At 43.7% G+C, this 20,209-nt stretch overlaps 1 protein-coding gene across 2 annotated transcripts; it reads right to left on the minus strand.

Moving 5' to 3' along the window:
* Positions 1 to 6,020: 6,020 nt before the first annotated feature.
* Positions 6,021 to 14,575, minus strand: CBLN2 (cerebellin 2 precursor). 2 transcript variants are annotated; one of them, XM_046026082.1, is made up of 4 exons: positions 13,397 to 14,575; positions 11,078 to 11,598; positions 8,061 to 8,180; positions 6,021 to 7,789 (listed from the first exon to the last, which is right to left on the minus strand). In XM_046026082.1, the coding sequence occupies exons 2-4, from the start codon at positions 11,432 to 11,434 to the stop codon at positions 7,592 to 7,594; spliced, it is 675 nt and encodes a 224-aa protein (XP_045882038.1). In that variant the 5' UTR covers positions 11,435 to 11,598; positions 13,397 to 14,575; the 3' UTR covers positions 6,021 to 7,591. The 2 variants fall into 2 exon arrangements, with proteins under 2 accessions (XP_045882038.1, XP_045882040.1); XM_046026084.1 differs by lacking the exon at positions 13,397 to 14,575 and adding an exon at positions 12,452 to 12,576.
* Between the last annotated feature and the right edge of the window lie 5,634 nt (positions 14,576 to 20,209).

The following is a 20,209-nucleotide window of genomic DNA, read 5'->3' on the forward strand; positions in this document are numbered from 1 at the left end:
TGGGGAGATGTGACAATCTTGTCGAAAATCCAGCCCCTTGTCACTCCTTTGTGCCAAGGTAATTCGGATGCCATGGATGAAGAGTAGATTGGGCCATGATTCACCTATCATAGCTTTCTGTTGGGTTTGTAGCACCAGATGGCTTCATTACTCTCAACAGTTCTCAATCTCTGTCAGGGAGACCAGATGTAGTATCTACCTTCTGGAGAAATACATTCCTAAGATTGAATATGAGAAATAAAACATGAAAGACACCAGAGAATTGAGATATGTACCCAAGCAAAGGTACCGGGCTCCATTCCCTCCCCCTTTTAGGAAAGCAGGGTTTCGGGGCTGGCAAAGCTAGAGGCACAGGGAAGACGTTTTGACAGGGGTAAGTTTTGACTCTAAAAACTCGTTGATATTCAACTTCAGCACACCCCTAAACACACATGTGCTTGTGGTTATATAAGTAAACATGCAGAATTCATGTCTTCAATCAGTGCGATTTGATTTCGCATTTATTTATTTATTTGTTTGCATGTCTTGAGTCTGTATTCGTTAATTTAATATCTCGTAAAATAAGCCAAAATGCTGGGTTTGGCCCTTCATCCAGCTCTGTTCAGAATGGACTTCACATCATGCCTTATTTTTATCTTGCTTCAGATCTGTCTTCTAAGGATCCGACTAATTCTAGCATGCCTTCTGTCTTCTGAAGCAATTCACCGCACAAAGGAAACCGAAATAAAACTCTAAAAAAAAGGGCTATTGTATCTTAACCCTCGTATGCTAAAACAATGGAAATTCCCCATATCTGTCCCATCCCACTTTAATACTTTCAAGGTTTGTTTATGAGCTCTAGTCTGCCATATGTCTGCCAAATACCCAACCATATTCAGCATGGGAGGAGAGGTCACTGGGAATCTTTTAGTTGGAAGATTAATGGGTGTTCTGTATTCAATGTCAACACCCAAATAACATTCTCTGTTTCGTGTGTGAAAATGTAAATTACATTATTCACTTTAGTAAACTTGCATTCAAATTTCTAAGGTTCCTCCTACACACACCCAGCCCACCCATGAGTTTACCATGACTTTACCTGGATACCCTCCAGGCTATGTTTTTAACAAAAATGGGTTAAACTCTTGGCACATAATAAATGTGACTTTATTTTCTATCACCATCGTGAGCGCACCATCAGGCCCCCAAGCAGCAATGTGTGAATGTTATGGAAGGAGAAGGAAACATCTACACCCTGATCTCAAAGGAATGAATTTCTTCTTCTTTTTTTTTTTTAATAATTTTTTTTTTTAAGATTTTATTTATTTACTTGACAGAGAGAGATCACAAGCAGACAGAGAGGCAGGCAGAGAGAGAGAGAGGGAAGCAGGCTCGCTGCTGAGCAGAGAGCCCGATGTGGGACTCGATCCCAGGACCCCGGGATCATGACCTGAGCCGAAGGCAGCGGCTTAACCCACTGAGCCACCCAGGCGCCCCAAAAGAATGAATTTCTTAAGTGATGTAATTGCTTTCTCCACTGATAGCATACAGTTCTAGAACAAAACTATGCCATCACATCCCAACATTGTGTTTGGGAATATGAAAAAAAGATAGGTATCACATTTTCATTTACTTTATTTGGCAATAGACTTCTCTCTAAAAGTATTTCATTTATGACCTAATAGTTACCTGATTATTTAAAAAAAAATATGTTAGCAATTCAAAGATAAATGTTGATTTTAGTGTTAATTTTAAAGATAATAGGAATCTTTAAGATCCATGCAAAACACTGTAAAAAACATTGGAAATGAGGGATTTAGAATATTTGCCATTTTTCCCCATTAATTTGGCTGTATTTTAAATATTATTCTTATCTTAAGTCAGTTTCATAGAAAAAACACCCAGACTCACAATAAATGCTCATTTATAGTATGAAGTCAAGGAAATGTTAAGATACTTTATATCCGACAGGACTTTGAGAGCATAAGAGATTTAGGGAAGCATTTTAAGATGAATAAAGCAAGAGCAAACAGACTTGAGCAAAACACTCAGGAGTTCCACAGCCCAATATACTGCCAACATTCTCCAACTCAAGCAGGGTTTTTGTTTGGTGTTATATTTCGTTTGGCCACCTGAAACAAACTCAAAAGGAGAAATCAGCACTCCTGAAAAATAGGATGGCAATAATAAAAGTCGGCCACAGCTAGTCAGGTTGCCGGCGATGGTAGTGGCTCATTCAGGAGTAGCTTCCATTCTGTTAGGATAACTCCAGTGCAAAGCCGCGTTCTAACCCTGGGGAGTCCGGCCGTGGGCATTAAGAAGAGGGAATGAAGATTTCTTTTCCAAATTAAGTTGTCCGGGAGCTCATTTACACTACACAGTGCGTGTATGTGGGCGAGCTGATACAGATGATGATTTATGATGCTATAGACACTTGGGTGATTCTGGTGATGGAAATCCACAGCAAAATCCACTTAGGAAGATAAAATAGAGCTCCTATTATCTGTGGGAGGTAAAATCACACGGCTTTTGCCCTTACAAATTTCAAGTTACCCTACTGGGTTTGGGAATGGAAAGAAAGCTCATTTACTTAGAATTCAGATTTTGGTGTAACATTATTATACAAATTCGCACAGAGAATGTTATTTTAAAAAGTTTATATTCATTGGATCTACTTTAAAGGAATTTTGAAAAGACCTTTCTTCTTTTTCTGAAAGGATGGGTGAGGAATGGGTCTGACCAATCCCATCATTGATAGCTATGTAACATAGAGACGTTTAAAATATCTAAACGTGAATGAATTGTAGCTTTCCATCTGCAAAGGCAGTAATACACCTTTTGGTGAAATCCAACTGCAAAAATTAAGTTTCAAGAGGCTAGCCAAATGCAGAAACATACTTGATTAGGGAACATGACCATCATCAGCTAATATCTTCATAGCATTTTCATAAGAAAAAAGATTCTGAGCACAAAAAATCATAAAATGATAAAAACCAAAATGAAAATTATATTTTACCTTACTTCAGTATATTTGGTGAGCCTGCTTCTTAAATGCCAAGGAAATTAACTTTAAGAGTCTCATAGACTCTTAGAGTCTATGAGAATGCATAGATAGGCTTTGATCTTACATGTTAATTATGTTTATAATCTGCCATTCTAGTAGCAAAGTGTCAACTTTAGAAACAGAGTCCCATTGATGAGTGAATTCCTACATAAGCAAGGTAAAAGGGCAAAATCTCATTGTAGTTCTACTGTTAATCTAGTTTTATCTTTTTTACAAGTGTTTTTACAGAGTGCACAGAAAACCTGCAGAATGATTCAACGTAACCTGCTTCTAGGAGTGCCATCATTCGTTTACACCACCTTAAATATAATGTCACAGCCTTTCATTCGTGTGCACTAGATGATTATATACTTCCTATGCTGTAGAAATACAAACATTAACTATTTATTTACCCCAACATTATCTTACTGCAATATTTATTTCCTTATAAAAGACTGCAAAATCATGGGGACGTAAATTGACAGAACATTCTTTGCTCCTTTTGCTATATGAGGCATGCTAAAAAAAAAAAAAAAAAGTCCATGCTTTAATTTTGCTTGTATAAAGTGGTTCAACAAATTCTCCTCTTACCTATTTCCAGATTCCAGGAGAATGCAGCCAATCTGTATATTTTGTCTTATTCACTGATAAAGATCAGGTGGGTATGTTCATGTATTTAGAAGGCAGAGGATATACATGTAACAGTTGTTGTGTTTGTGACTTGGTATCAAAGTCCTTGATAAAATATCAATGAAATAGTACGAATAAAATTAAGGATTCAGCAAAGGTTTTGGTTTGCTTTTATGTATCCTTTCTAACCCTTCTGAAGTTTGATATCACTAGATTTTGCTAAAAAACAATTTTTTTTCCAAACAAGTAAATATGTAACCTCTACAGGATTCCATGAGTGTTCATGCCAATTTCTAACAGACTTTCTCTCCTTGTTCTAAGCAGCCCTAGTAATCACAGACTTTAAAAAATGTAAATAATTTCATTATACATGAGCATATAGATCAAAAATATTAGGATGCAAAAAGGGCTCAGAAACAGATAGTAAGCACAATTTCTTAGGACCTAGAGTTGAAGCAGGGTTGTGTTTCAAATTAGAATATATTTTAAGTTAAAAAATGGTGTTGTCTTAAAAGCATTTACAGTTTAGTAGGATTAACATTTATCAGCTAGACCAACTCACTATCATAACGCTAAAATATTGATAACTCAGTCTTTCCTTGTGTTAAAAATATTACAGTTGTATATTCTTATAAAATGTTGGTATCACATCCCGGAATGGAAAGGTAGGTGTGAGCCACACAGGACAGTCAAAGAACATAATTAAGAATTGAGTTACTACGAAAATGCATAGATTTTGACATGCTCATATTACCATCATTCTTAAAAATCAAATTAAACTTCCCAAGGGCTACAGTTTTAATAAGCTTGTGGGGAATATGGAAATTTAGCGTCGCATGAAAGTATCCTCTGTCTGATGCTCATTTTAATGACCTGCACGTGGAAAAACTCGAATTTCCAGAAACACCCTCCCTGCCGCATAATGGCTCTTATAATCCTGGTGCCTGGCTCATCTGTGTGATCTCACAGTAGCCTTGTGTGTTGGGCAGATGCGGGGTCGCCTGCCCTCACACCACAGATGGGAAACCAAAGCTGAGAGGTCGGGATGCTCAAATCAGACCGCGCATATCCCAGACGTCACTTCATTCCCCAATTAAAGGAAAATACATTTCAAATTTTGCTCTGACCTACATATTTTTGTAGACCAGGCACAGGAGCGTCCTCTCCCTCAAAGATCCTTGGCCAGACAGAACTGGGGCAGCCACAGCCATGGGTGGCGAAGCAACTTCAGAAAAACTACTGTTGTGGCTTCTCCCTAGAATAGTTTTTGGCACCCAGCTCAATTAATTAATTAATTAATTAATTAACTAATTAGTTAAATAATAGCAGGAGTGGAATAAACAGGATGAAGCTTTTTCCCTCATACAAAATAAACTTCTGAAATATGCTTATTTTTAGAGTGATCAATTTAATAACTTATTTATTAGACGGCATAACCAAATAACAACCTGTATGTAGTAAAGCTGTAAATACAAGCAAATATGTACATTACATAGTAGTAAGCGAGAAAAATAACGCGTATGCATCTATTGTTCAACCTCTGAAAGGGCGATATTGTCCCCTAATGAAGCTTGCCGCTTGTTTGAAATTGAACGGAAGGTTTAAAAGATGAGGGACAGAGGACTAATTCACTAAGGGCAGTAAAACACAGAAGAAAAACATTTGCTAGCATCCTACTGTTTGCATTATCAGCGTTAACGAACAATGCTCATACTTAGAAGTGTGTCTCCTAATCACAGGGGCAAAATACCCAAACGCTTTTTGGTTGATGTTTCTTGATTTTTCTTTTCTTAACAAAATATAACATCATGTTAAGTCAAATTAAATTCTGTACCTTATTACGGTCTGCCTAAGGCCAGTAACACTTAGACTCTTCATCAACCTGGATTTTTTTTTTTCACTTCTATGATCCTCACTGAGTTTCTTACATGAAAACGGAAACCAATGCTGCCCCATGCTCACGTGTCTTAGAAAAAATTGATGCTATATTGAAATGTCAGTTTCTTTTATATCCATGTTCTCTGATTGAAATATTGGGTTGGAACTTGTACCACATCAATGATTGAATGTGATGAAAGCAGACTGCCTATCCATAAAGCATTTTTAATGCTGTCTTTTTCACATATCTACCCCCCAAATCTTTTCGTGTGAAAAATACATATGTATATACATATATAAATTGAAGTATATTTAAGTGTGCAATTTCCACCTCGACCCATCGCTAGGTCTGCAAACAAGAGTGTGCATCTGAGTGTGTGTTTTCAAGAGGCACGGTGTGGAGCTCCTTCCCCCGGGTCCTTGGTCCTTGGCCTTTTACTTCCACACCTTGTAGGAGTTGGGAGACGGTGTGAAGGGAGAAGAACAAGCCAGACATCAAACCCATTTATTCTGAATCTTAAATTATGACTTTTTATCATCAATATTTTGGTTACATCGTGACACAAAGGACAAATTAACATCCGCTGTGAGGTCTCTTCTTCGATTGCTTTGGGATTTAGTAACGTTTCCTTGGCATAGGACTCCTGCACCCATCAGCTCCCAGCTGCACCGAGATCCTATTGTTGTACAAGGGGCAGAGACAAGAAGGATTTGTACCCCTGCTCCCAGGGTGCCTCTGCCAATACCTGTAAGCGCTGTGACTTGTAGGTGGCTTCTCGCCAGGTGTTTGCAGGGAGTGTGAACACGCCTCTTTCCTTGGCGGATCAGAGGAGGATCCTGAGGGAGGCTGACTCATTCTGTTGGCTTTGGAGCACCGCAGGCTGGGGTGCCGGCGCAGACGCGGATGCAGATAGATGAGGACGGTCCGCTGGGAAGACCCGGGCACACTGGGCCACGGAAGCACGTGTTCAGGAGTCTTGGTCATTCCAGCTTCCGTCCGCATCTGACATGATTGAGGCCACCCAGGAGCATCAAGTTTTTAAAGTATTCCAGAGCGGAAAAAAAAAAAAGAAGAAGAAGAAAAAGAAAAAGAAACAAGAAACAAGAAAATCCCAACTTGTTAGTTCTAAAGGTGCATCTGAGAGAATGTCTTGGAAAGAAGAAACAGAATCGTCCATCTGTTATTTGTACTTTGACATACACGTACCTTCTGCTCGGTTTGGTCTCAACCAAAACAAAATACATAGGTATGTTTTGTGTTGTTTTGTTTGGTCTCGTTCAAGAATTCAACATACATTTCTCTCCCCCATACCAGCACAAAAAAAAAAAAAAAAAAAAAAGAGTCAGGGTAAGGAGGGAAAGCTGAATATGGAAAGAAAAGTAAAGCTTTTCCAGGAAAACAAAAACAAAAACAAAAACAAACAAATACACACACACACACACACACACAACACAAGCAAAAGTCGCAGTCCAATCGTGCAAAATTTGCTTCTCCGGATAAAGCACTCTTGACAGATTCACAACGTCCCCTTGCCCCTCCCAAGACCTCCCGTCCACCCAGGGGAAAATACAGAATGAAAGTGAAGCCATTCTTTTTCTTAAGGCTGAACAGACACACAAAGAACACATTCCAAGGACTCTCCAGCGGGTGGTGATTTGCAGGGCTCCTGCTCTGAGCTCTGCCTGCGACCTGCCATCCATCCTGGGGTCAGCGGCCCTCCTTGTGTGGGGGCAACAATACAAGGGACCAACAAAAGAAAAGCCAATGGTCCTCACAATAAGATCCAATATTGACTTTACAATCACAGGTACAAATTGCTCGAATCGATAATTTCATTTCTCCTTCAGACCTTGTCGTCTAAAACTAATTAGAAGCCAGGTTCCCAAGGAATCGTCTATAGTCAAAGAAAATACTGGAGATTTGGAAGGAAATCATTCTTCTACTTCAACCGTCTGATGGAGGTGGGACATTAGTGGTCCTATTCTGGCCAGTTCAGGGTGTTGAGGAAGGGCGGAGTCCGGTGTCCAGATCACACCTTCCCCACCGACGGGGGACTCTGTTTATAGAGGAAAAACCAAGAAGCCCGAGAACGTGGAGTACTTCCAGCCTCCCATGAGGTTCCCCCTCTCCAGTTTGAGATGCACTTTGTCCTCCCTTTCCATCAGCAGTAGGACGCCGTTGCTGGCAGCTTCTCTGGTCACGTCCTGGTCTCCTGCAAAGGCTGAGATCACCGGGTAGCCGTTCTGCATTAAACTGACCTGCGGTGCAGAGGGTAGGGCTCAGCGGACCTGCAGGATCCCACCAGCACACGTTCTTTCTCTGATCCGCCCCCCCACACATCCCCCTGCCCTTTCCACAGAGCGACCCCAAGGGCCTGGCCTGGAAGATGCGGTGGCTTCTGGGCTGGAGGCCCCAGGGTCAGCGCACTCCCTGCTGGGCCCAGATGCCCAGAGGACACACAGGACCTGCAGCCATGGGGCGGCAGTCCTCCGAAGCTGAAAGGGTCCGCACAGCCTCAGAGCTACCCACCTGGATGGTCTGTCTGTTGTACACTTTGACCACGTGGAAGCTGAAGCTATAAATCCCTTTTCTTGGTGCTACAAATATACTGGAGGCAAGATCGAAATGGTTGCCAATATTTACTAATACCTGAAAAAGAAGAGGGAATACAGCACAAACAGAGCAAACCCCTCCTCCTCATTGGTCTTACTTAGACTGGCAAAACCACCGCCAAGGGGCACCCCAGGCAGCGTGCCAAAGCTGCCCCCCACTGGGAGAGGGCATGTAGAGGGATGGGGGTGAGTGGGAGGGGGAGGGGAAGGTGGAGGGCGGAGGGGGAGGAGGAGGGGGAGGAGGAGGGGGAGGCGGAGGGGGAGGCTGCTGGTAAAATAGCCTACACCTGGAAGGGATTTGAGAAGAATCCTAATAGACTGTAATTAATAAAGGTGTTGAGGAGTGTATTTTATGTCTGCATTGAAAAAATGGGTGCAAATTGTGCACATTGGGGGCAGGGCAGAGAAAAAGAAATAGAAGACAATGAGGTCCCGGTAAACAAATGGAATCGAGTCTGTTCAGAGGTTAATAGGATTTCGGAGGTTTCCACGTGAAGTTTACTTTCACAAATAGGGTGCCACGCCAGGCTGAATGGGGAGAAGGAGACCATAGCTAAGGGGCCAATTCAGGGAAATAACTTACATCAGCTCAAACTTGTCCCCTGTGTCCCTGGCCCCTGGCCCCCTCCCTGGGAGCACACAGAAGGTGCCCAAGCTCAGGGTGAGGGAAAGACTGGGGTGGATAAGCACTGGCTGCACCTGTTTCCTTCACTTTCCTCTGAGTAATGTGTTTGCTCCCTTGGCTGAGCTCTGATGTCATGCAAATAAGCTTGATTAAATGAAGGGTGTGGAGACAGCAGTTGGATACCCTGAGCTCAAACTACAGGAGCCTGCGAAGACTAATGACAAATTAGCCAGAGGATGTGAGGTCACATGATCCTGCAGAGGATTTTTCTTAAATGAAAGGGGGATCAGAGCCTTAGTGTCACAAGCAGAATCTGCAGAGGGAGTGATCCCGCATGAAGACCCAATTCCCTATCAGGAGTTTAAGACAGAATTTGGTCACAGCGTCTGGATCTTGTCCCCACCTCTACTCACACACAAATGCACAACTCGATGACAATAATAAAATGGCCCGCTTGGTGTTCTGGGCTTTTAAAGCAAACAGCCAGCAACAACAGAACCCTAGGTTAGGAATCCTGTCTTCTGCTCAGAAAATAAATTTCAACCGAATGACTCTTGCTGTTTACTCCTCACACATTCATCGTAGATGAATGACACGCAGTCCCCACCGCGATGTGCGATCTGCCCGTGACAACCAGGGTCGCCGCTTGGGAAATAGGCGCGCACCAGCTTCTTTGAGGAGCTCAGGGCACCACTTCAGTCCCCCTCGCTGGCAGGGCTCACACAGACACTTGGGGCTCTATTGTTCCAGACCCTGAGCTGCACAATGCCTGCTCTCTGTCTCTTCCAGCCTGGGCTCTCAGTCTGCCTTGATTCTTTAAAAAAGAATAAAGCATTCTCCATCCAAGCCCTGGGAGCTGTTTCTTCCAACTCAACTACCTCAACTCTTTTCCATCGGTTTTAAATGCCTGAAACTGGTAAATGTAGGGCCCTGCTGTCAATGAAAGAACTCCCAAGGAGCCCAGAAGAGCAGGTTTCACTGACTCCCTAACTCGGGAAGCAGGGAACAGCATTTTACCCTCCCTGCCACGGTTAGCTCATCTATAAAATTAGAATCTTATCTTGCCCCCGCATCACAGAGTTCTCCTGACACCCAAGTGAAATGATGGGACGTAACTAACGATAACACATGAAGAACTTAGCAAATACCCATTGATGGGTGTCTGCTTTATCTGGCAATAATTAAAACCACTAGTTTTATATAAAAAAAACACTGTCTAAAAACAGATGAAAGAGAAATCACCTCCAAACCCTAAAAACTTCAAGTAGATAATCCTTAGCAAGGATTAAATTAAATCAATCCTCTGGCCTACACACGGGCAATGGTGTGTGTAGGTTCACACTTACACTGAGGTGTAAGGATTGGTTAACAGGAGGGAAATCAGTTAAGTGTGTCTGGAGAACCCAGGACTCTATTTTAGTGGGAAGCATGTTGGCAAAAGGAAGGGACTGAGCAGGTAAACTCTGGGAACCACTATAATGTTTTCAACTTGTTTCTGAAAAACAACAGAAACCAAGACAGGAGGGCCCACGAGAAAGGTCACAACCTCCAATTCTGAGCCCCAAAACACAGAGAAGAGACTTTCCAAAGTCTGATCATTTACTGAACCCTCTGCTTTGAGCCAAGGGAGAGAAGTTAAGTGGCCTGGGTTAACTTAAGTCATTGATCCTTATATGTTTTTAATCTATATGGCCACACTATATATAATATTTATGTGTTGTATATATTTGGACATTATGGTATATATGTTGTATTTACTATCTATTCCATCTACATGACCGCACTCTATTTTGGTTTGAATTTATATAACCGTCCCTGCTATTGCCCTATACTCTTCGCGACTTATTTTTCTTGAAGATAAGCGTCCTCTCCCCAGTCCATTCCAAACTAAGCAGTAGGCACATATTTTCTGATCCTTGGCTGAGACCTTTGGAGACTCCCCTTTTGGGGTGTGTTTTCCACACACTCAGTCTCCAAGTTGGCCACCTGGATGACCGAAGCCTATCCACCACAAAGGACAGCCCCCGTCCCAGCAAAAAGTAAGAATTCCCCTTTCAGGGAATTCACTTCAGATCCCTTAGTTTTAAAGGACTGTCAGTCATCCAAGTGCCAACGGAGCTGCTAATGATAAAAAAGCTACAATGTGAGAAAAGGGAAATGGTAAGGAGCGCTTACTCGGAGAGGGAGAAAGGAGAAGGGCAGGGCAGAGCAGAGAGGCAGGGAGCGCCTGGAAGTCCCCAGCCCACGCGCCCAGGCCCCCGTCCTCTCCAACCCGGGCGGGAGGCGAGGTGGCAGGCCGGCCGGCTGACCTGGTCGAAGTAGATGGTCATGGTGCGGTTGCTCATCTCGGAGGGCTCGTGGTTGGTGCTCCGCGTAGCGGAGAAGGCCACCTTGGCGCTGCCGGAGCGCACGGAGATGCCCAGGGAGGAGGTGACCGCGCCGTCCGCGGACGGGCTCGAATCGCACACCACCAGGCACTTGCCCTCCAGCACAATGGGCTCCGTGTCGTTCTGCGCCCGCACCGGGCAGCCGGCAGGAAGCAGCAGCAGCAGCAGGGCCAGCGCCGCCCCCAGGCAGGAGCCGCAGCCGGCCGGCTCGCGCAGCGCCCCCCGGCGCCCGGGCATGGTCAGCGGCGGCCCGAGGGGGCCCCGGCCGGGCGCCGGCATCCGAGCTGGGGGTGCGGCGCGCGAGGGCGACGTTGGACAGGGGCCTGAGGAGCCCGGGAGGGCGCGCAGGACTGCGAGGGGCCTGGGGAAGCCTCCTTTGGCCTCGGTGCCCTGCTCTGATGGTCAAGGCCAGGGTCGTCCTCAGAAGAAAGGCGCCAGCGGACCTGTCAGGGCAAAGAACCCGAACCCTTAGACTGGGAGGTGAACCTGGAGGTGGGGGAGAGGGGCACGGGGAGCAGGTGCCTGCAGCGCAAGGGCCTCTTTCCATGGAGGCCACCCTCTTAATACCGCACACAGCCACCCCTTCCCGGATTGGCACAACAGGTCCGAGGAACGCCCCGGCACCCTGGGGCAGTGCGTCCCTCAGGGCGCCTGGGCGGCGCGCGCCAGGGGTGCGATCCGGTAAGGGGCCGGAGGTTCTGCAGGGCCTCGGCCCTAAGACATGGTCGGTGACCTCAGAGACGCCGTCAACGCCACCCCCAGGGCCCATTCTGCAAAGGAGGAGAGGGGCTAGATGCAGGCAAAGAGAGAAAGTACGTTCATTTTAGCATTTTCTTGAAAGCCACACCAAGAAACCTTTTTCCTTTCTCTGCTTTCCCTTGCATCCTATGTTTATCCATCCTGGATATAGATATATATTTTTAAGCAGTCCACTTAATAAAGATCGATCCATTTCCGCCAAAAAACAAATCCCAAGGAAGCTCCTTAGGGTGAATAAGATTAAGAGGAAAAGATAAAGAAGACAGACTCTAAAACCAAACACCCACTTCCACCGTCCCCGCAGCCCGCAGCGAGCTCCTTTGGAGGAGCCGCTCCGATCGCTCTCTCTGGCGCAGGACCAGAGGATTGCACTGCTATGAGCGTCCCAAGCGTGGTCTGTTGGGCAGCTTTTGTCCCTGGACCCCCGGCCCCTCCCGGCCTGGAGGCAGCCCGGTAGCTTTCTGATAACTTGAGCGCACGTTCGCACTTTCCCCGACCCTCTGTTCTGCCACCAAACTAGACAGGTCATTTCAATACCCAGTCGGAGAAAGGAAAAGCAAAGAAGCCGCTCCCCTCGCCGCCCACAGCCTCCGTACAACTCCTCCAACAGTCTATCCAACAAGAGAAGTTGTTGTTCCGGGAGTAGCCAGCCTCCCCCCAACCCCGTACACAATCATTTCGATATTCTCTCTCTTTCGCCCTCTCCAGAACGCAGATTCTCCGGGGTCCTCATTAAAATATATGCATGAATGCAATTAACGTGCTGATCGTGGAGGACAGGCTTGGGTTTTGGTTACCTGGAACATCCATGACGAGCCAGCAGCGCTGTCCGCGAAGTTGTTCTGCTTAAAGAAGATGAGCGGGAGCTGGCGGGAGGAGACTCGGAGCGCAGCCCTTCTCCCCGCGCCTGGCCAATAACCGCGCCGCCCCGCCCTGCCCCTTTCCCGCGACGGCCGGCGCCCGCTCCGGGTACGCCCTGTGCCGCGCACCCCGGTGCCTCGCACCCCGGTGCCTCGCGCGGCGCCCAGAACCCGCACGCCGGGTGCCCCTCACCGCGCAGCGCTTCGGATCCGCACGTCCCGCGCCCGGCATCGCCGCGCGCGTCGCCCGGCATCCGCTCGCCCAGCGTCCCGCACCGCACAGCGGCTCGGACCCTCGCGCCCTGCACCGCGAAGCGCCTGGCATCCGCACACCCCGCGCCCAGCACCGCGCAGCGTCCCGCGCTTCGCACCGGTTATGTTCCAGGCACCGCACCGGTTCTGCACCGCACCCGGGCCCACGGTCTAGGAGGGCCCTTCGCGCACAGCGCGCCCGCAGTTTGGCTCTTTCTGCCGGGTCCCTCAGTCCCGGCCTCTCCTCTCGTCTCCAGACGGCACAGCCATCGCGATCGCCCGGAGGACTCCGCGCACTGCCCCCTCCCGGGCTCGGCTCCCGCTCTCCTCACCCCCGCCGCACCCTGCACCGCCCAGGTCCGGCTCTCACCCAAACACCCAGAGCGAATTCCTCCCAGATGCCTCGCTTTTAATAATTAGGCACCCTCAAAGCACCGGTCGCTCTTCTTTTCGATTCTTTCTTTTCTTTTCCAAATTCCCTCCAAGTCTTAATCCTGAATAGCGTGACTACTTTCATAATTAAGGGGTAAAGCAGTTTTTCTTAAAAAAAAAAAAAATAAAAATAAAAAGGACTGAAATGGAGAGAAAAAGCTTGGAATTTTAATGGCTTAAAGGCTGTGGTTCCGGAATCTCCAGTTTGGGAAATAGCAGATTTTGGCAGGGATTAAAAGAGGCGCCTCCGCCTGGGTTTATGTTTCTGCTCCTCTGAACCTCGGGGCTCCTGGAGCGCATTGGCACATGCGCTTATTTATTAAAATGCCTACTCTGAGCTCTAACGACCTGGGGAGACGCGCCGGTTTCCCAGCTGCGCCCGGAGCGCGGGCGAGAAGCGCAAGCACGGACGTGGGGCGCCACCTGCGGGCGCCGGGCCTCTCTGCGGCCGGCTGCGAGCGAGCGAGCGGTCCCAGAGCAGCCGAGTCCAAAGGACAGGAGGAGGTTTGCTGATGGTCTTCTGAGACCCCAAAGAGCAGTCCTGTCCTCTGCAAAAATCTAGCAACAATCAACGGTCTTCCCGGCCTCCTTCAGCCCCCTGGCTCTGAGAGCACGCGGCGGCTCTGGGTTTTGTCGATCTGCGCTCCTCCAACGGGAGACTCCGCCGGGATGATGTGTGCGGCAGTCCGTTCGTCATTGGTCATCGCCGGCCGCAAAACCTTTGCACAGACCACTGAGCTGCATGGTCTGCGCCCCCTGAAACAATATTTACAACACACTCTCTAACGACCTACTTTAAAAAAAAAAAGTTGTTTAAAAAAAAAAAAGAATTCGTAGCCCTTTCCACTTGCATAGGGTACCTTGCCAACAGACTGATGAAAAATCAACTCTAAGTCTGGCACTGCTGTTCATGAGAACAGAGCAAAAGTATTTCTTATTCCTCCAGACTTCGCACCTGGCCCTCTTTTGTTTGAAGGTTTCAGCCAGTGTTCTGGTTCCACTCTATAAGCTGGGTCTTTTCCGATTGGGGGTTTTCAAAGCTTTATTTTCCAGAGACTCTCGCGTGGCTTTTCTCCCTATTTAGAATTGACAAGGCCTCCTATCTGAGCAATAAGGTTAAATTCATTACCAATCAGTTTAACTGAAATGGATGTGTGGGAAGACAGGGGCAATGTAAAACAGAATTGCATATGACTACATGAGACAAAATATTTAGTATGGTTGTAAAAATGTGATGGAAAGAACTTCTGATCCAAATGTTTTCTAACTTAACTAGCAACATAGTAAAAATATAAAACAGTCGGAAGCCTGTTAGCCTCCTAAGGAAATTAGCTGAAAATTAAGTACTTAATTTAAACATTTTTATAACATGTGATCCAGCTGTACTGGACTTTGCTAGGAAACTTTTTCAACGCTATCATATTTTGCTGCCCTTTTTATTTTGTTTTAACAGTGGAAATTGTTAATTGTTACTTTCAGGTATTACTTCATTTCACTATTGCACTGATTTGACAATTTCTTATTGTCAAAATAAACACATCCCAGCCATCCCATCACAGAGAACACTGATTTGTGTGAAATAATAAATAGCAAACGACACAAGATCTATGAAGAAATGTGAGACACAGACTGATAATTAGACCAATTTGGGGATGCTAATTAAGTAGCAATACTTCTCACACATCTATAAATCTTTAAATAAGAGCTCTATTAAGCAACTGCCTTAAGTGTTGTGCCAAAGCATTTCTTTTGACTAATGCAAATGCAAGCATGCATGAACCCAATAGTTATCATAACCTTTGGGAGGAATAAAACCAAAGCTCTTTTCCATGTGGTAACAAAACTATTTAAATTCTATAAATCAAAAAACCTTTAATACGTAGTGAGCTAAATCATGGACTTACAGCAGGAAGCATTCTTATATAAGGGGGAAAAATAGGTTAGGCTTAAATTTAGGTTTGACGCTCTTTTTTAAGAGAAAGTCATTGTGAAAAGCAGCAGATTGATAGAGAAATGGAAGATTCTTTATTCACTGATTGATTATTTTATCTAAAAGGAGACATTTATTTTGTCTTCTTCTAGGTTTTGATGGAGTTGTAGCTTATAAACATGCTTGGAAAGAGTTTCAGACTATAACCTAGATGCAAAGTCAATGTGTCTTCTGGTAATTGCAGGAATTACTTCTGTTCCGTTTCCATGGTCCTAGAACTTGCTGCCATTATTACTAGAACAGTGAGTCTTTTCTCTTCTTTTCTCTTTAAGTATAAGGACATTCCCATCCACACTAAGGATGCCATCGATGGCATTTACTGAACATCTGTTTTATCTCAGAAATGGCGCCTTGTCCTTTATCTATGATCTAGAACACGGTTTAACACCCAGATCACCCCATGGTAGACAGATGACCACATAGAGCTTAAGAGAAAAGTATTCTAATGTTTAAAAAAAAAAAAAAAGTGGGAGGGGAGGGCTAGGACAATTCAAGTTCCCTTCCTTTCATTTGTCCTAAATATTTATCTCTAATAGAGCTTAAAATTGATTTCTTTGGATAGAATCCATCATTGAAATACATCTTTAGCATGCATTATAGTCTTTTCTTGCTTTTTTAAACTAATACATAATATTCATGATTGTATTCTAGGCATGTAAAAAATATGATCTGCTATGTATTTCATACTCTTGAATGTCAATGCTGTGTACATCCTTTAAAAAATAAACATGCGGGGCACCTGGGTGGCTCAGTGGGGTAAGCCACTGTCTTTGGCTCAGGTCATGATCTCGGGGTCCTGGGATCGAGTCCCGTATGGGGCTCTCTGCTCGGCAGGGAGCCTGCTTCCCTCTCTCTCTCTCTATCTACTTGTGATCTCTCTCTGTCAAATAAATAAATAAAAATCTTTTAAAAAAAAGTAAACATGCAAGCATTAATAAGCAAAAATTAGTTTTCTTTTAAACTCTATTTAAGAATAATTGACAAATATAATTGTATATATTTAAAGTGTACCTTGTGATGATTGGATTTACACATACATTGTACAATGATTACCAAGATCAAGATAATTAACACATTCGTCACCTCACATAGTTAAGAGAGTTCATTTTTTTTTTTAAAGATTTTATTTATTTATTTGACAGAGAGAGGTCACAAGTAGACAGAGAGGCAGGCAGAGAGAGAGGAGGAAGCAGGCTCGCTGCTGAGCAGAGAGCCTGATGCGGGACTCGATCCCAGGACCCTGAGATCATGACCTGAGCCGAAGGCAGCGGCTTAACCCACTGAGCCACCCAGGTGCCCCCATTTTTTTTTTTTTATTTATGAGATGATGATGGTTAGGATCTACTTGCAGCAACTTTCAAGTATGCAAACCATGTCATTAATTATAGTCCATGCCATACCTTAGAGCCTTGAAATTATTCTTCTTACAGAAAGTGGATACCCTTTGACCTACATCACCTCCTTCCCGCCCTCCCCTCAGTCCCTTCCAAGAGCCATCCTATTTTCTATTTCTGGATTCCACATATAAGTGATATCATGCACTGTCGTCTTTTTCCGTGTGACTTATTTCACTTAAGATAATGCCCTCGATTCATCCATTTTTGTCACAAATTTCAGGATTTCCTCCCTTTTTAGCTGGGTGCTATTCCATTATGTATATAGACCACACTTTTTCTATTTATCCATTGACAGACACATAGACTGTTTCCATACCTTGACTATAGAGAATAACATTGCAACAAACATGAGAATGTGAGTATCTCCTAGAGATACAGATTTCCTCTCCTTCAGACAGATATATACCCAAGAGTGGGCTTGCTGCCTCACAGCTCATTCTGTGTTTACTTCAGTGAAAATATAAATTCCTAACATTTTTCATAAATATATTTCCAATGCGGTATAATGTTATTGTGACCAGTTATTAAGATGTGGAAAATAATTAATAATTCTAATTGTTGCATTCCTTTAAGTTATATGTGCCAAATTGTTTAAACACCCAAGTTTGTATTTATCAGTGTAATTATAAACAGTATTGGAATATGTCTTAACTACAACATGTATAACAGCAATGAAAAAGTATAAATACTCCACGCTATGTGGGCACTTTGATGAATTAGCAAAATTAAAAAAAAAATCTTTAAAAATTAAAAACAGTTCTCGTTCAGTTCAACAGAAAGACCAAGAATTGTCAAAGAAGCAACTGGTTTGTAATTGTTGCCTGGAATTAGTAAATAATCATAATGATCCAGTTAAATTAGCTAAGAATTTCTTGACAGTTAAAAATTCCAGATTAGCTAGGGGTGCCTGGGTGGCTCAGTGGGTTAAAGCCTCTGCCTTCTGCTCAGGTCATGACCCCAGAGTCCTGGGATCAAGCCCCGCATCAGGCTCTTTGCTTCTCTGCTCAGCAGGGAGCCTGCTTCCCTCTCTCTCTCTCTGCCTGCCTGTCTGACTACTTGTGACCTCTGTTTGTCAAATAAATAAATAAAATCTTAAAAAAAAAATTCCAGATTAGCTAACTTCAAGTGCATTAAGACTGTGCATTATGCAGTCATTGTGAACTAAACCAACTACATCTGCCATTAAAGAACATGCTTAACTGTTTTCAAAAACCGTACAGCAACTATTTTTTCTGATATACATTTCAACACTCAATAAATAGTCTTTAAAATATGATTTTTTAATTTGTTTTTAACAGGCTGATAAAATATAGAACCACCTCTGGCCCCACATACTATTTCTACAACATTACAAAATAAACACATCGCATTATAAAGTAATCTTTTTTTCACTTTACAATGCCTTTTAAGCTTGAAAAATTAGTCTAGACATCTATTTGGGGGTGAGTATTAGAGTGTTTGAGGCTTTATGAGGCAAGAGTACTGAAAACATACAAAGTGATCTAGTCTCTTGTCACTCCCATGTCACATGCTACTTGATTCTTAATAAGGCATAGCTTAAAATCAACATATAAGGCAAATTAGCAACTCGATGGACTTCCAGTATTTGAAATAAGGCATATCAGCAGAGACAGAAACTATCGGTTAGAAGTCAGTCTTTTTTCAGCTGTGTCTCATTGTCTTACACAATCCTAAGATTTAATTTTTTTCTATTTTATGATAGGAAATGTCTCTATTGCTTTACCAAATTGGGTCAAGTGCCTCATGTTAGTCATTTTAATCCTATCAAAACAAAATTCTTTATAAACAAGGACGCCATTTGTCAACTCTTATATCTCAATACAAGAAAGTATTACTAGAGGAAACGTTCTTTGGCAAACTCTTGCTAAATCAAAAAAATATCAAGTGGCCCAGAAGGTATAGAGAATCCTTAATGCACCTCCTAAAGTTGAATGCAAGCACTCTTTCTTGTAGCGTAATTATAGAACTTTCTTTTTTGGAGTGAGCTACATGTATGATTTCAAGGCTCTCTATATTCGGAATACTATGAGTGCATGTACTAAACATGAATCCTATATTTTTACTTGAAACACGAATGATTTAAGAAAAAAAGCAAAAATTGTTTGCTCTTATACTTTCAGAAATAGTCTATGAGCTACATGTATGATTTCAAGGCTCTCTATATTCGGAATACTATGAGTGCATGTACTAAACATGAATCCTATATTTTTACTAGAAACACGAATGATTTAAGAAAAAAACAAAAATTGTTTGCTCTTATACTTTCAGAAATAGTCTATGAGGTTAACAGTCGATGTGTATTTTTCTCTCACGTGGTCCCCTATAAGAATAAATTATAAAGCCATGCTGTATCGGTAGGTGTTCAATAATGCTTTAAACACTTCAATAATGCTGTAAACACTTCTAAGAATACAAGGCATGGAACCATTTTGGCTTTCTGAAATAAATTTTATTTTCAAATTTTCATCTAATGCAAAGCCTTTGTTCTTCTCAGAGGATATGCCTACATCTTCAGAAAGCAACAGGGCAGAGAATATGACAGAATTAAAGGAGCTAAGACTCGGGGCACCTTGGTGGATCAGTGGGTTAAAGCCTCTGCCTTCGGCTCAGGGCATGATCCCAGGGTCCTGGGATGGAGCCCTGCATCAGGCTCTCTGCTCAGCGGGGAGCCTGCTTCCCCCTCTCTCTCTGCCTGCCTCTTTGCCTACTTGTGATCTCTGTCTGTTAAATAAATAAATAAAATCTTAAAAAAATAAATAAATAAAGGAGCTAAGACTTAGTAGTTTAGGGAGGAACTATCTGGTACATTCTGTGTTTGAATATGTGAGACCTGAATATGGGGCCAGTCTTTGGAGCTGGTGATCTGGAGTTAGCAGATACTTTTTTTTTTTTTTTAGTGCAAAATGGTAATTTTATTAAAGCACAGGGACAGGACCCTTCGGCAGAAAGAGCTGGGGCGCCAGGGTTGTGAGGGGTAGCTGATTATATACTATGGAGTTGGGAGAGGTAAGGAAAAGGGAGGTTTTCAAAAAGATTTTCATATGTTAAAGAGGACCTACAAGATATTGGAGGCCTTGTCTTGTCAAGTTAAGGTTGTTTTTCCCTCTAGCAAGGCATTAACATTAAGACAATTGGGAGCTTCCTGGAACAATATCACACCTGTCCCACCAAGGAATGGGGTGTGGTGGGGTGGGGGTTGCAGGGTGTCAGCTTCTGCTTTGTCTTCAGCTGGCTTTTTGCTCCCCCATCATTTCCCCTGGACATCCCTGACCTTTAAATCTTTAACGTGGTTGAAGGTGTAACATCTTCCTGCTGAGGAGGGACCTAGAGATGTCCCTACCTA

Source organism: Meles meles, chromosome 12 (genome assembly GCF_922984935.1).
Source record: "Meles meles chromosome 12, mMelMel3.1 paternal haplotype, whole genome shotgun sequence".
Taxonomy (NCBI): domain Eukaryota; kingdom Metazoa; phylum Chordata; class Mammalia; order Carnivora; family Mustelidae; genus Meles; species Meles meles.